Source organism: Bicyclus anynana, chromosome 19, assembly GCF_947172395.1.
Source record: "Bicyclus anynana chromosome 19, ilBicAnyn1.1, whole genome shotgun sequence".
Taxonomy (NCBI): domain Eukaryota; kingdom Metazoa; phylum Arthropoda; class Insecta; order Lepidoptera; family Nymphalidae; genus Bicyclus; species Bicyclus anynana.
The window spans coordinates 1,967,673-1,982,657 of record NC_069101.1 but is presented as its reverse complement, the minus strand read 5'-3'; the positions used below and the strand labels follow the sequence as shown (position 1 = coordinate 1,982,657).

The window sequence follows — 14,985 nt, the reverse complement described above, 5'->3', positions numbered from 1 at the left end:
TACTTTTGCCACTCTTTATCGCTGGACTTGTAAAGGGCTAACTTGTAAAGAAAAAACAAAGTGAAGCGTCTGGATCTACACCCCTCAACTTTTATTCAGCACCCTCGAGACTGATCACCGAGAGGGTCACCACAGACCTCACTGGCTCGCAAGTTATCAACCACCGTCATCACTGCAGCCTGCAGGTCGCAACTCTAGAAGATGCTTCTATTCTTTGTTGTTTTTACATAAGACTTTCCTTATTTATCGCGAAAAAACGTGACATGATAATACGGTAACTCAATAATAATTATCACACTTGATATCACGACTTTTGGCGATAAACTTCTGTAAGTACCTGCTCGTATCTATACTTAGGTTGAATATCTAATCGTAATCAAGACATAACATCTTACGACGTTACAAATATTAAGTAAGTACATACACAATACAGGATGTCCCGTAATTAATGGATAAAACGCAAATGGTAGATGCACCAGCTAATTATATTAAAAACTAATTGGAATAGTTTTGCAAAAATTCCTAGGGTGACCAAGTTATATTTTTTCTTTGGATTTTTATCTTGGTTACGCTATTTTTTCAAAACTACTTATTCATATTAGTTTTAGATAATTACGGGACACCCTGTATATAAACGTCAATAGAAGAAACTAGAATCCGCACAACGCCATGTACCGGATCCTATAGCTATAAAGCAAGCAAAGTAAATACTATCAGACAGACAATCTAAACACCTTAATTTTTTTTTTTATTAAGTGCCGTAGGCTCATGGGACGTCAGCGGCGTCACCGGGGGGTTTGGGCGAGTGCAGAAACATCGCCTGATGGGGCCCGAAGGCAGAAGCAAGTAGATGGGCGGAACGACTCTCTAAGGTCGTCTCCTCTGAGACTCGGACCTCGACTTAGAGGGTCGTTCGGGAAGGGTGTTTTGGCCTGAGTGTAAGAGTCCGGGCGCCCCCGAGATCGTGAGTTAAAAAGCCCACGTCTGGGTGACGTCAGATATCGGGGACCTCGTCTTCGCCGGCGAAGACACTGCGTAGCTTGTGTTTGTGTTGCCTAGGCACCTTCAAGGCTACACACCTTCAAGGGAATGGGCACTTTCTAGGCAAGCGCGTCCTTTCCTAGACCAAGTTATAGTTTAGAATCTGCTGTGGGTACTATACAACCCATTTTCTATGGCCGCCACAAATTTTGAGGTCCCATCATTCAGATAAGACAACACATTGGTTACAATGACCTACGCATATACATATAAAGCAGGTTGGGGTCAAAGGATCAAATTGATATGAACATGAAAACAAAGCAATAATATTACAATCGAGCCAAAGAAATTACTTGCGAGGCAATATATACTGTAGCGTTTATTTTTAAAAGAGAAACTGCTGAGTTTTAGATTTACAAACAATTACGAAGTTTCTTCTGTCAGCTAAAAATAAACAAAGAAGTCTGTTTAAAATTCTTCCTTCCAAATCTGCTAAGCTAAATTAACTTTAGGGCACCTAGTAGATACCCTCGCAAAGCCATTACTTTACTCGTAAAGTTCTGGGTGTTGAAAGTGGGGAAAAATAACCGAATGTCTGCAAATAAACTTGAGTGAGTTCTCAAATGAAAGCGCACTGAATGGCTGGTGGGAGGCTTCGGCCGTGGCTAGTTACCGACAAAGACGTACCGCCAAGCGATTTAGCGTTCCGGTACGATGCCGTGTAGAAACCGAAAGGGGTGTGGATTTTCATCCCCCTCCTAACAAGTTAGCCCGCTTCCATCTTAGACTGCATCATCACTTACCATCAGGTGACATTGTAGTGACGGGCTAACTTGTAAAGAATAAAAAAAAAAGAGAATATTGATGACTAGATCGAGAGTGTAATTAATAATTTCATGACATTCAGGGGTTTTTCAAAATTTTCAATTTCATGTTATTATTAGCTAATCCTAATAGCTAATACTTCCCAGTAACACTCTGTTCCCTCACTCTCATGGGACGGCAGACCGACACAGTGTAAGATCTGGCGCAGGACCGACGGTTTTTTGTAAGAAAAATTCCAATAACGTTATTTTTTTTCCTGACCCGAGATTCGAACCCTGGACCTCATTCTTCATAGCTGAACCATCTAACCACAGTAAGACAGTTCAATCTATAACAGAGATCCCTACTTATTACCAGCATCTAGAAATATAGCATTGAATAAATCATAACTGTATGACTTGATATTATTTGAGTTTACCTCAATGAATTACCTGTTTATAATAAAATATAGGAAAGACCAGAAACAATAATTCTCCCAACGTCATCTATTGTTTTCCTTCCCTATAATAAAATCTAAGGATGTCCTCTTTAGATTTTAATAGCAGACGCCACGCGGTTTCACCCGCGTATTTTCCGTTCCCCTGGGAATACGGGGATAAATGTAGCTTACGACACTCATAAATAACGTGGCATTCTATTGGTATAAGAATTTTCAAAATCGGTTCAGTAGATCCAGAGATTACCCCCTTTAAACTCACAAACTTTACCTCTTTAAAATATTAGTAAGCATAGACTAGCCGACACACCGAGGTTTTACCAACACAATTCCCGTTTCCGTAAGAATATGGGGATAAAATATAGCCTATGATACTCACAAATAATGTGACTTTCTAGTGGTAAAAGAATTTTCAAAATCGGTTATGTAAATCCAGAAATTACCCCCTACAATTCCACAAACTTACTGTATCTGTATTAATCTACTGAACTGATTTTGAAAATTCTTTTACCACTAGAAAGTCACGTTATTTGCGGGTGTCATAGGCTATATTTCATCCCCATATACTCACAGGAACCAGTACTATGCGGCTGAAACCGCGGGACGTCATCGTCTAGTAAAAAAATATATACATGACTGTATTTGTACATTTTTACCTTTACATAAGAATGAATATAAACTAACTATACACCTATGTTGTAGGTACCTTACATACTCGAGTATGAAAAGTGAACTTTGTGAACCGTGACACAGACATTCATGGATGTAATACCTACCTACTATTTATTGTAGTTAAAGTTTAAACATTCTGGTAAATTATTTTCAAGGTAAAATAGACCTAGCTTCTAACCTTTGCTGAAAAATATGGGGTTAAATAAATAATCCATTCAATTGGATTAGTTTTGAGAAAATCGCTGACATACACACAAACATACTTTGAATTTGAAGTCACTCAAAAAGGGCAAAATATGCGAAATAGTAAAGTATTTATAAATAAAATATGTCTATCTTTTATTAAAAAATCTTTAATATAGAAAAATATCTACCAACGATTAATATATTATGTAAATTAATAATAATAATAATTATAAATATGTGCAATTCACAAAATGGAATGATAAGTATACGCGAAAAACTAATAATATAAAACGATTATTATTACATAATAATAATTCATATTATTAAAAGTCATTATTGATTGCACTGCATTATTACATATTGGGGAGGACTTAAAGATTTCCTTGTTTACCATAAATAATAATAAAACCAGAGGTTTTTACATTATGTACACAGGAAAACGTTAAGGCAACCACAATTAATGATATATTTAATTATATTGTGTCAATTTTAAATCATTTAACAACAGACTGTTTGTGACCTATTTTTCTTACAGATAAAATGCCCCAAGACCTTTCCATAGCCCAATTATTAACAATTACTTATTGGAAACCATCTAATAACATCTACACACGTCCCAACTCAATATACTTTCCAACCTAGTTATTAATAATGAACTTGATGCCTTGAACATACCCAGTTCTCAGTATTTTACATATTTAACTATATTCTTATAGTTAGGCGTAAATTTTATTTCCTTTTATATATTACTTCTGTACACCCTAAGCCTATATCTTTATATTTTTAGGTCGCCGTATTGTGCATTTTTAGTATTTTTTTTGTTTTTATTGTATGTATATTTCTTTGTAGTGTACAATAAAGAGTATTTTCATTTCCTTTTTCATTCTCCAGCCAACTAAGAGATCTCTTTTCATCTAAATATTCATTTGAAGATAATAGAAAATTACAAAAACAAAATGTATAATTGTTTAGTAAAGTTTGCACAGTCATTCAATTCATACATATTTAAAAATGTAAACAAAAAAACATCTCATGATTGTTTTTATCTAAAATTAACGTTTATGTTTGTCCTATTCAGTTGTTAAACGATCCGACAGTGTTGTGCATACGAATTTCCAGCTTAATTACCATAAACTAGATCGGTCGGTATTTGAAGTTGGCACATGTGTAGACGTTTAAATACCAGTACAAACCGGTTATTTTATAGTTTAGAGCGAATAGCGTCGATCCTACCGGCGGCCGATCGCTGCAGATCCGTCAACTTCATCGCCAGACCCATGTTCCCTTGGATCTTGATCTTGCCCTGGAAGAAGGCCTTCTGAGGGTTCAGCTTACCAGAAATCAAGTCTGCAACATCCTCGTCGTTGATCGTGAAGGTGACGTCACATTTGTCTTTGCCGTTGTAACTGACGTTGCCTTTGCCCTCTTTGGCGTTTATGACCCAGTAACCCTCGTCCCCATTGGGACCGTTCCTAACCTTGAAACCGTAAATTCCTCTGACCTTTTCGATGAGCTGGTCCTCATCTGTCTTCATGGCTTCCTCGAGGATCTTCATGTACTTGTATACTTTGAAGTTCTCGGGGCTCTCCGCGATGGCGGCGACCTGGTTGGGTGATGCGTTGGTGAAGCCCTTGCGATACATGGTGATGACGGCTGCGCCTCCCAAACCCAAGTTGTGTTGTAACGCGATGCGAGCGCGCGGCACCTGGTGGTAAATGAGGGTAGATTAACAAAAAATATTTAGCAACTTGTAGGTAGTCTTTAACCTTCTAAGAAGTAACAGCGATTTTACATTTGGATGACTTTGGATGTAGTGGTAATTACAGGGGCGTAGCTACCGCCGTATCAGTCGTATCAAGGAAAGGGGCCCCCGGATTACAGGGGCCCCTCACGTGTGAAAGCAAAAATTAGTAAAATGTAATCCACAATTGCACTAAATCTGCTGCTTCTCGGAAAAAAAAATATAATAACTGCCTATAGAGTTTTCACTTTAGAAATCACAATAGTCAAAAAAAAATATATTTTTTTCGGTGTGTGCTCTTAAATGTTGGAAACATCTTACAGAGGTCAAGTCACTCATATTAATTTAATTGGCTTAAGTACCTTTACTTATTTGAGCACCCCAATTAAGTTTGATACAGGGCCCCTCCAAGGCGCGCTACGCTATTGAGTAACTAAGGTGACGAGCATTCGACAAAAGACAGTTGACAGAAAGAGCGGTGGTGTGTAAATGAAATGTAAGTATTACATGACTGGCTTTTCTGCGGATTTCACCAGCGAACCATGGCGCATAATTGTCTCAATTTCATTTAGTAAACAATGCAAGTTATTTAAACAAATAATACCTAAATATTGTCTACAATGTAGAGTTGTGTGTTCAGGAAGTGTAAAAACTATATATAATGTAAGTAAACTCAAAATTGTACATGTGTGCACTCAGTGGAGTAGCTAAGTTCGAATCACATATTGCTGTGATGTTATTGGCACGTAACATATCTAATAGTATAAAATATCGTTGGATTTCACACAGTGCAGGCGCTAGGCGTCACGCGTCTGCGAACACCCACGACCTTGCACCTAAGGGGCCGAGTTTTAATTTGAAGACATACTTTTTGTCATCATTTGATTTGCAATAACTCAAAGTCTCAGAATTACTTATTATATTATTTTTTTTAATTATAGCATGTTCATAAAACAATTGTTAATTATTTTAAATTATATAAACTTAGCATTAATATATTATAGTCTAAGGTCCGTAATATAAACGATCTTCACCTATCTGTTATTTGTATGAAAAGTGTTTTATAAAGGGGCTACTATATAGCTATAACTACTGCCGTATCAATGACACAGGGGCCTCGGAATACAGGAGCCCCTTACGTGTGTAAGCAAAAGTATGTAAAAAGTAATCTAAAATATTACTTAATCTGGTGGTGCTTCCTGGGAATAAAAAACTTTATGGTGAAAGAGACTTTTAGGCCTTTGCCGTTCATCTATTGGGCCCTTCCTAATAATTTTGATACAGGGTTCCACCTAAGGCACGCTACGCCACTGGTTTTATATTTATATTTATATCACAAATTTTCAAGGAAGACAGAAAAGCACAGTACGTACTTTATAACCCAACCGAGAATTCGAACCCAGTCTTAGGCTAACCATTGGACTAATGAAGCAGTTTCTTCAATATATTGTGCCAATCTTTTGAGCAAAATTATAAAGCTTAAAGATTCAATTGTAGATTTATGTACATCCGAGTTAAAATTAGTAATTATCTACCACAGCTTATGTGTTTTTACTGTATTCACGAGCCAAGCAACAAATACCTGAATAATTAATATTTGTACCCACAACCATGACTTGCGTTTTAATACATTAGAGTTGAAACAATATAATTTACCTACTTATAAGTAGGTATCGTCGCTAAACGATAAAAATTGCCCCTTGGAATGTCTGTTATCTGTTGTTAAGGGAGCAGCGTACTTTAGTATAAAAAAAAATGTAATTACGATATCATGAATGCACTTAGCCGATAGTATAAAGTAATCCTCTAATAACTCTAATATATCCTCTAAGTAATCTCTTTAATAACTCAGACTAATTAGATAAAGACCTGCCTCGCAAGACATTATTTTTCTGTCAAAGTATCAACGATCTTATGCGATTATAAACACTGTCTTTATAGAATCGATGTTTGATAGTTTACAATCGTGTCCGTCGGTTAAAAACCTCCGTAAAAATACCTTCTTGTGTAGTTAAATGGTGTAAAAAACTGCTGGTTTAGTATAAGATATGTATGAAATCTAAGCTCGTTTTCCTTAGAAAATGGCAGAAAATTTTGCTCGTGAATTTGGGTGCGATACTAGTCCTTATGTATTTAGTCTGAGTATAATAATAATAATAGGACAAGAAAGAGAACTAATTTCCACCACAATGCGAAGAAAGCTTTGCTTCTTATGGCATATGCAGAGACTAGACAGGAGCTAAGTTTTTACTTCCAAAACTAATATTGGAAGGGAAAATATTGGGCCGCCGCCAAAGAAGACAATGGTTAGATGATATAAGAGAGTGGACTGGGCTATCCGTAGTTAAAAAAAGCGTAAAAGATATATTGTTGACCAACAGTAGAGGAATCGTAAATGCTCTCTATTTCGAACGAAAGAGATAGTCATATTTTTGAGGCGCCGCTACTGGTCGACATATTTTGTCTTTTTCTGTTCACGAGATATCTTGAAGCTAGCACACAGCCTATTGCCCTGTTGGTCTTATGAGTCAGAACATTGATTGGCATTCAATAAAACCACAATTGTTCAAATTATCTACTGCAATATAACTAGAGGACGCCCCGCGTAGTTCACGTTCCCCTGAGAATACGGGGATAAAATGTACCCTATATTACTCGGTGATAGTGTAGCTTTCCATTGGTGAAAGAATTTTAAAAATCGGTTAAGTATGTTTTGATGCCAGAAATATAGTTAAGTCATGGTATAGGTTAAAATATATATTAGAACATGACCATAAAACATACGTTATAAAAAACTTTACGATCATGTACTATCAAAGAATATAAGACTTTATTGCAAAGACATTAGGTACATTTTCCTATGGAAAAATACCGTTTACGTTGATATAGAAATGGAGAATATACGACTTTATAATAAGAGTTATTGGGTGCATTTTCCCATGACGTCAGCAGTTACGACATTCGTACGCAACGATTACGCGGTTCGCAATCTTGCTATTACAGATTGCATGATTCAAATCTTGTTCTTTTAGTTCCAAGTTAAGGTACAAATTAATCCATTAAAGACGAAAGTGTGCTACATACCTACTTATAATCGTTATCAACCCATATTCGGCTCACTGCTGAGCTCGAATCTCCTCTAAGAATAAGAGGGCTCAGGCCTTAATCCACCACTCTAGTCCAATGCGAATTGGCAGACTTCACACACACAGAGAATTAATAAAATTCTCTGGTATGCAGATTTCCTCATGATGTTTTTCCTTCACCATTTGAGACACGTGATATTTAATTTCTTAAAATGAAAAGTTGGAGGTGCATGTCCCGGACCGGATTCGAACCCACACCCTCCAGAATCGGTGACAAAAGTCATATCCACTGGGCTTTCACTGCTCTACATACTTATAAGTCATATAAATATTATGCAGAGAGTAAATCACACACACACATTTAAGTAAAAATTAAAATCAAAGATAAATGCCAAACATAATAACCAAAACATCTTTATAGAACAAGGTAGAAAAACAGGTTGTTATCTGCCTGTTCATTTTACATGTCAAATTATTAAACATCTTTTACAGTTAGTTATATTTTCTACAATGAGGCTAAACCGGTGGCAACTTCATTTTTCTCATTGAGCTGTTTTATCAGAAAAAAAATCAGCATGAATTGGTAAACAGCATAAGTGTACATAGAGGGGGGGCCGGGTGGGCCGTGCACACCCTAGAATGAACCTGTGCCCACCCTAGGATACTGGGTTACCAATATGGAATTGCATTATAATACTATTAATAATAGACTTGATGTCAGGAAATACCCTAGGAAATAATCCTAGATATGGCAATGGTTAACTTTTGGATAGATTGAAATTGGATTCTCAAAGTTTGTGATGACACCCCCATGTGGGCGTTTGAGATTTTCAGGGAGCAGCCAGTGAAAGTTAAAGGGCATTGAGAAAGCATATTTAATATAATCTAAAATTTGTATAGAACTGAAAGATTTATGATCATCCACATTAACAAAAATGTATATTTTGAATTATATTTTTACTTACTAGTATAAGAAATATACTTGGCGTCGGTAGTGTATTATTTTTTAATTATTTATTATAAAAATAGCATATATATTTTTTTAAATAATATAAATCATACCACCTCCACTCCAAAAGGTTTCTGATTTCAAATAGTATCAAAAAACAAACTTAACAAAAAGAAATCGTCAAAATCAGCAGTTTCTGAGGAATTCGAGAAAATATGCTCTATTGATCTGACTAGTATGACATAATAGGAGTTTATGTTATATGCTAAACAGAATATTTCACACATAATACCAGACATATAACACTGCTGAGAATAATAACCAGACACTCACAGTTATGGATATTAAAACACATAAGGAAAACTCACAGCACAAATTCATCAATACTTAAGGACAATAACCATATTTTATAATTAACTTTGACTCTTAGATATCAGCTATATCAAAACAGACATAAAATATGTAGTCATAAAATATGAATATAGGGGCACAAAAACATAACAATTAAATGCATCGATATCAACCCATATTCGGCTCGCTGCTGAGCTCGAGTCTCCTCTCGCATAATAATTTAAAATAACAAGACATCTAAAACCTAAACACCAAATGGTCTTAGCCAAAACACATAACATGCAAATATGCCAAGTTACACCATGCCATGTGTGTTTTGACCCCGAATAGTTAAGGACATAAGCACATATTTTGACTCCAGTATATGACACTTACAACAGGAACAGGCACCACATAAACTACTATGTATGACAAACCTGTCTATTTCCAGCCTCTCCACGAAGTTGCCAGACCAGTTCAGCACATTGAGCCAATCCAGTCGCACCTAATGGATGTCCTTTAGCTATCAATCCACCGCTCGGATTTACAACTACTTTGCCTCCGTAAGTATTGTCTCCTGCGTCAATGAACTTCCCAGCTTCACCTTCTCCACACAGCTGGAGTCCTTCGTAAGTGATCATTTCGTTAGCAGCAAAACAGTCATGGAGTTCAACCACGTCAATTTGCTTTGGGCTGATGCCAGTCTTTGCATAGATATTCTTGGCCGCAAGGGCAGTCATGTCGTATCCTGCAACCTTCATTAAGCTGTTCTCAGCAAATACAGCAGGTGTGTCGGTAGCCATTTCCATACCAATGATTTCTACAGCTTTGTTCTGCAGTCCATAGCGGATGACTGCTTCCTCTGACATCAAAACTGCAGCTCCAGCACCATCACTAGTCGGACAGCATTCTAATTTTGTTAGAGGACCATAAATCTTACGGGAGCTCAATATCTCCTCAACTGTGTACTCCCGAGTACTCTGAGCTCGTGGATTCTTTACACCGTGACGGTGGTTCTTTGCTGCGATTTTTGCTAAATGAAGTTCTGTTGTGCCGTATTTTTTCATGTGCTCAATTGCAGCATTACCAAAATACTGAGCGGTCATTGGGGAGGCTGATAACTCAGCCAATTCCGCCATTTTTAAAGTGTGCCTGTCCAGTGGGTTGGTCCTATCCATGAAAGTGCCGCCGGCTAACGCTCCGGGGGACATCTTCTCGAACCCGACGGCCAACACGATATCGGCTAGACCGCCCTCAATCAACTGTTTGCTTAGGAATAGGGCATTGGAACCAGTCGAGCAGTTGTTATTCACGTTGTAAATAGGAATGCCAGTCATGCCGACCTGATACAGAACTCGCTGCCCGCAAGTGGAGTCACCGAAAACGTAGCCACAGACGGCTTGTTGTACGTTCTCATATTTAATACCAGCATCTGCCAATGCATCTAAAACGGCCTCTTTACCGAAATCGGGATAATCTTTCCCGCTATTCGGCTTGACGAACTTCGTCATACCAACACCGACTACAAAAACTTTCCTAGGCATTTTGTATTGATAATTACCTCGATTGCACAAAGAAGACTGTGAACTTTGTTGACCACTGCGGAATATTTGGATTCGAGAACAAACTGCTATTTACACACGCACTTATATTTATAAACAGCGAATGAACAATTATTGTTCTTTAAATTAAATAAATATGGACTTGCACTGTACAATATAATTAAAATTATTTTACAAAATAATAAAAATACGAGACAACAGTTCAGCTTTTTAGCTCGTGTTAAAATGAAATAGAAATAGGTATTGCAATTGCAAATGGAATGGAATAAAATCACCAAATCATTGACACTTGACAATGACAGATAGAATGACAAACAAATCTTGATTCTTGTCACAGATCACTATAGATTCTTGTTGTTGGAATTTGAACTTAAAGCCCCTGGCTCACATAGAATAGATTGTATGGGCGGCTCAGAGGTAGTAGTACCATAGACAAACTAACATAAAATGATACCAACTTATTATATTCTTTGATACCAACCTTTAAAGGATTGTAGAGCAAAACAAAATATTAAAGTAGTAAAAATCCATTCCAATCCATCCAAAATTAAAATTATCTTATACAATATTTTTGAACTACTTGAATTTTTCAGCACGGATGGGAATAATATTTTTGTATTTATTTATCTACCTTCTACTAACCTACCTTTCCCCTTTTTTGTTATAATAAAACTGGCGATTTTTACATTTCTGGATTAAAAATAAACCAGCGCAAAACAAAAGGTAATAAAGACAGTACAAAAGACAGTAATTTGACACATTTTTTTAAATTTCTATGTTACAGTTTCTTGTAAACTTCCACTGATTTTTATAATTTAACACAACAATGTCCGTTTAATTATTTTACAAATTGATAAAACTTTTTAAGTTTGAGCTATAAAATTGAAAGGTGAAATGGCATTGGACAGGCAAAGAATTTTAAATGAACTTGGCAGTGTGATGAATCAATTACAGAGTGCAGATTGGTAAATCTTTTTTAGATACTTTTATGTACTTTAGGCTATCTTATTATAAACTCTTTCATAACCGTATCTTTCAGTGGTTGTATGGGCAAATTATTTAGAGATCCTGAACAAGATTCGGCTCCTCGGCAAGTGGGAAGTCCTTTACCAACCTGTGGCGGATGCATACGGAACCGTTGCTGTGGCCATGGACACAGATGGAACCCCAATGCATCATGTGGTGAACCGTATCAAGGAAATACGCCAAATACATATACTCCATGTATGGCACGCTGTAATCCACCAAAGCTTTATGCTGACTCGTATAATTATTTAACACATAATCTCATGCAACCAACCGTTAGAGAAGTTTATGATGACTTAAAAAGCTTGACACCAGAAAACACTATTGCAAACAATCCAATGGCAAATCAAATGGGCCTCTCAGCTAATGGTTTAGTAGCTCATAGTAATGAAATCAGTGAAATGTCTAAAGTACATAACATGAATGATAGTAATATCGGCAACATTAGTGCTGGAAATCCTTATAATCATTTGATCGGTCAAACAGCTAATGTTGCTTCAACACATCAAACCAATCCAAATCAAATAGGAGAACTAGGGGGAATGGGACCTCAAATTATGAGCATGGTTGGAGGCAACCCACAAAATCAAAAAAGGTCTAATATTGGCCCAAATGGTCAGCTGACGGAATCGATACTTATTGACGCGCCACAATCACCACATGGACAAATTGGTGTAATGCCAGTAAGAACTAATAAGGACCTTTATAACACTAATCTGCACGGTTATTCTGGTGGTTATAATGCAAATCAAACCATGGTACAGCAAAATATGGAACATAATATAGCAAATAATACAGGGATCAGGGGCCCAGCTGCACAGCAAATGGTGGAAGGCCATCGTCACGGCCATCACAGTCAAGGCGTTGCAAAATTTAATGAAATTTTTCCAGGCGTTATGAAAAACATGGGCGGAGATTTGGGCTTTGACCCCATGGCAATAGCTATACAAATGAATCCAGCTAATCAACAGCAAGCTGCTATGAACACGATGAATAAAATTATGCAGAAAAATGACCTTAATAAAGTTTTCGACCAATCTGCCAATCCAGGTTTACTGGCACAAAAAGAACCACAGCAAAATCAAATCCTCAACAACATTCCTTCAAATCAAGTACATCAATCGTATCCTCCGCAACAAAATGGGAATACTGTCCAGCAAAATGCTATGCCAACTAATCAAATGGCTTATCAAAATGCTGCTAACGTTTCTTATCCTAATGAGCAATTAAATACTACGCAGGTTTACGCTGTTAAGCCTGTGCCAAATCAAATTACAAGTTTGTCTGTTCATCAACAACATGAACATCAAAACATTAATGATCCAAAAACAGGTGCAGCTTATGAAGAAACACCAGGTCCGCCAGCTTTAATTCAGGAACCTCATAATGTGCCAAAAATTATACAAGAACCAATATTGCCCGCAGATAATTCTAGATATATAGCCAAACAAACAAAGCATTCTGAATTTAACACTTTAGGTCAGCCAATTGAAAAGTTTTCTGCGAAAATGTATCGGACACCAGAACCGAGTCTGCCACAAACTTTATCACCACAAAACATATCTAAACATGAAACTAATATTGCAAAGTATTCTAATGTGAAATCTACAGTGAGTAAAACTTCATTGATGGGTGCTAAAGTTGGGAGAACGCCTAGTCAATTGCAAACTATTTATAACCAATATAAAGGATCTCAGTCCTTTACACAACAGAACATAGGAGCATCCGGAGTCAATGGTGCCAGTCATTCGGAAGGAAAACTAAATGCTACTACTCTGTCAAGTAACCAACAGCGGCAAATTCCGGTTGAAAAGATTGGAGGAGATACACTGGTAAATAATCGAGTATCAGATGAACGTGCTGTGAAAGTAGAACAGGTAATTGGACAAATTGGTGACGTACCAGCTGCAGTTAAAGCTACGGGCGATGGCAAACAAGATCAGGTAAGATTCTGTACAAGTACATTTTATACCACTAAGAGTTTCCTCGGATTATCTCGCGTGTATTTTTTCTATCTCTCTGCAATTGTTCAGATAAAAGGTGCCGTGCAGTTTTATATATCTTTGACAACGTGCGTTTTCATCTATTCTGACGCTAGCTTATGTCGATAATGAGTAACACACAAACTTAATATTTAAACATTTGAATCTGAAACCTTTTTCCAGCTTCTGCTGGGATCACATACATATGTATCTGTAACAACTAGTTCTGGTAGTTTCTGAGCCTATTCAATGCAAACAAACAGACATAAAAAAAATCCTCTTTGTTATCTATACATCTATATCTATTCTTATAATAAAACTGGTCGAATTATATACATTTATTCGCAATTAAAGATTTTACTTATACTATTTGTAACACCAAACGTTACCGTGGCATAACTGACGCCAATGCCACCTAGAACCTTTACTTATAATAGGAATTCTGTACATTTTGTACTTACTGTACATTGAAGATATTTTGAAATTTTTGTTGGGGGGCATTATATAATCGATACTGAAGCTAAAAATATTTTATTTCGATTTTTTGTCTGTCTGTCCGTGTTTTGTTGTTATTCCGGCATCATTCGGCTGAAACTACTGAATGAATTCAAATGAAACTTGGCCCGGTCTAAGACCATAATACGGAGAAGATTATAGAATACTTTTTATTGCGAAAATAAAATGAGAAGAGGGTGAAAGTTTGTATGGAAAGTCCTTCATTTTTAGAGTTACAGTTTTAAAAATTTGTTCATAAATCATGAAAAAAATAGAAAATAAATGTGATTCAAAAATTTTTAAAATTCAACACCTAAGAGTTTACATTGATTTTCACGCGGATGAAGTCGCGGGCGTCCGCTAGTACTAATATAGATTAGTTAAGATGTACTATCAATAAGGTTAATAAATCCACATCCAAAATTACTCTCATTTTTGTTTACAGATTGCCCCAGTATTTAAAAGGAACACCAGAAATGGATTGCAAGATATAGTTTACACCTCTTACCCACCATCTGCTTGGACTTTCCACGGAGCCCGTCCGAGACCAAACAGCCCAGTATCTCGTACATATGGTAGATAGAAAATAGGAAAAATATTACTTGTGATTGTTTACTAAATTAAATTATGACGTTGTTGTGTTGTATAAAATTGTAACGTGTTTTAGGTTTGAAATAGAGGTTTATAAAAGGAGCGATTTTTTCTTATTTTTAA

General features: G+C 36.5%; 2 protein-coding genes across 2 annotated transcripts; one reads left to right on the top strand and one right to left on the bottom strand.

The window, feature by feature from the left end:
* Positions 1–3,249: 3,249 nt before the first annotated feature.
* LOC112050646 (sterol carrier protein 2) lies at positions 3,250–11,029 on the bottom strand. The gene is made up of 2 exons (XM_024088950.2): positions 9,644–11,029; positions 3,250–4,805 (listed from the first exon to the last, which is right to left on the bottom strand). The coding sequence occupies exons 1-2, from the start codon at positions 10,748–10,750 to the stop codon at positions 4,302–4,304; spliced, it is 1,611 nt and encodes a 536-aa protein (XP_023944718.1). The 5' UTR covers positions 10,751–11,029; the 3' UTR covers positions 3,250–4,301.
* Positions 11,030–11,311: 282 nt separating this feature from the next.
* On the top strand, positions 11,312–14,965 carry LOC112050651 (uncharacterized). Its single transcript, XM_024088958.2, has 3 exons — positions 11,312–11,733; positions 11,808–13,737; positions 14,717–14,965. Exons 1-3 carry the CDS (start codon positions 11,663–11,665, stop codon positions 14,852–14,854), a joined length of 2,139 nt encoding a protein of 712 aa, XP_023944726.2. The 5' UTR covers positions 11,312–11,662; the 3' UTR covers positions 14,855–14,965.
* The last annotated feature ends 20 nt before the right edge of the window (positions 14,966–14,985 follow it).

What these genes read in the sequence shown, in the direction of transcription:
- LOC112050646 (XM_024088950.2), bottom strand. Translation starts at nt 10,750, where the DNA reads ATGCCTAGGAAAGTTTTTGTAGTCGGTGTTGGTATGACGAAGTTCGTC. An exon ending in GAGAGGCTGGAAATAGACAG is followed by an intron (nt 4,806 to 9,643) that starts GTTTGTCATACA and finishes ATTTACCACCAG; the next exon opens with GTGCCGCGCGCTCGCATCGC.
- LOC112050651 (XM_024088958.2), top strand. Translation starts at nt 11,663, where the DNA reads ATGGCATTGGACAGGCAAAGAATTTTAAATGAACTTGGCAGTGTGATG. An exon ending in CAATTACAGAGTGCAGATTG is followed by an intron (nt 11,734 to 11,807) that starts GTAAATCTTTTT and finishes CGTATCTTTCAG; the next exon opens with TGGTTGTATGGGCAAATTAT. An exon ending in GCGATGGCAAACAAGATCAG is followed by an intron (nt 13,738 to 14,716) that starts GTAAGATTCTGT and finishes TTTTGTTTACAG; the next exon opens with ATTGCCCCAGTATTTAAAAG.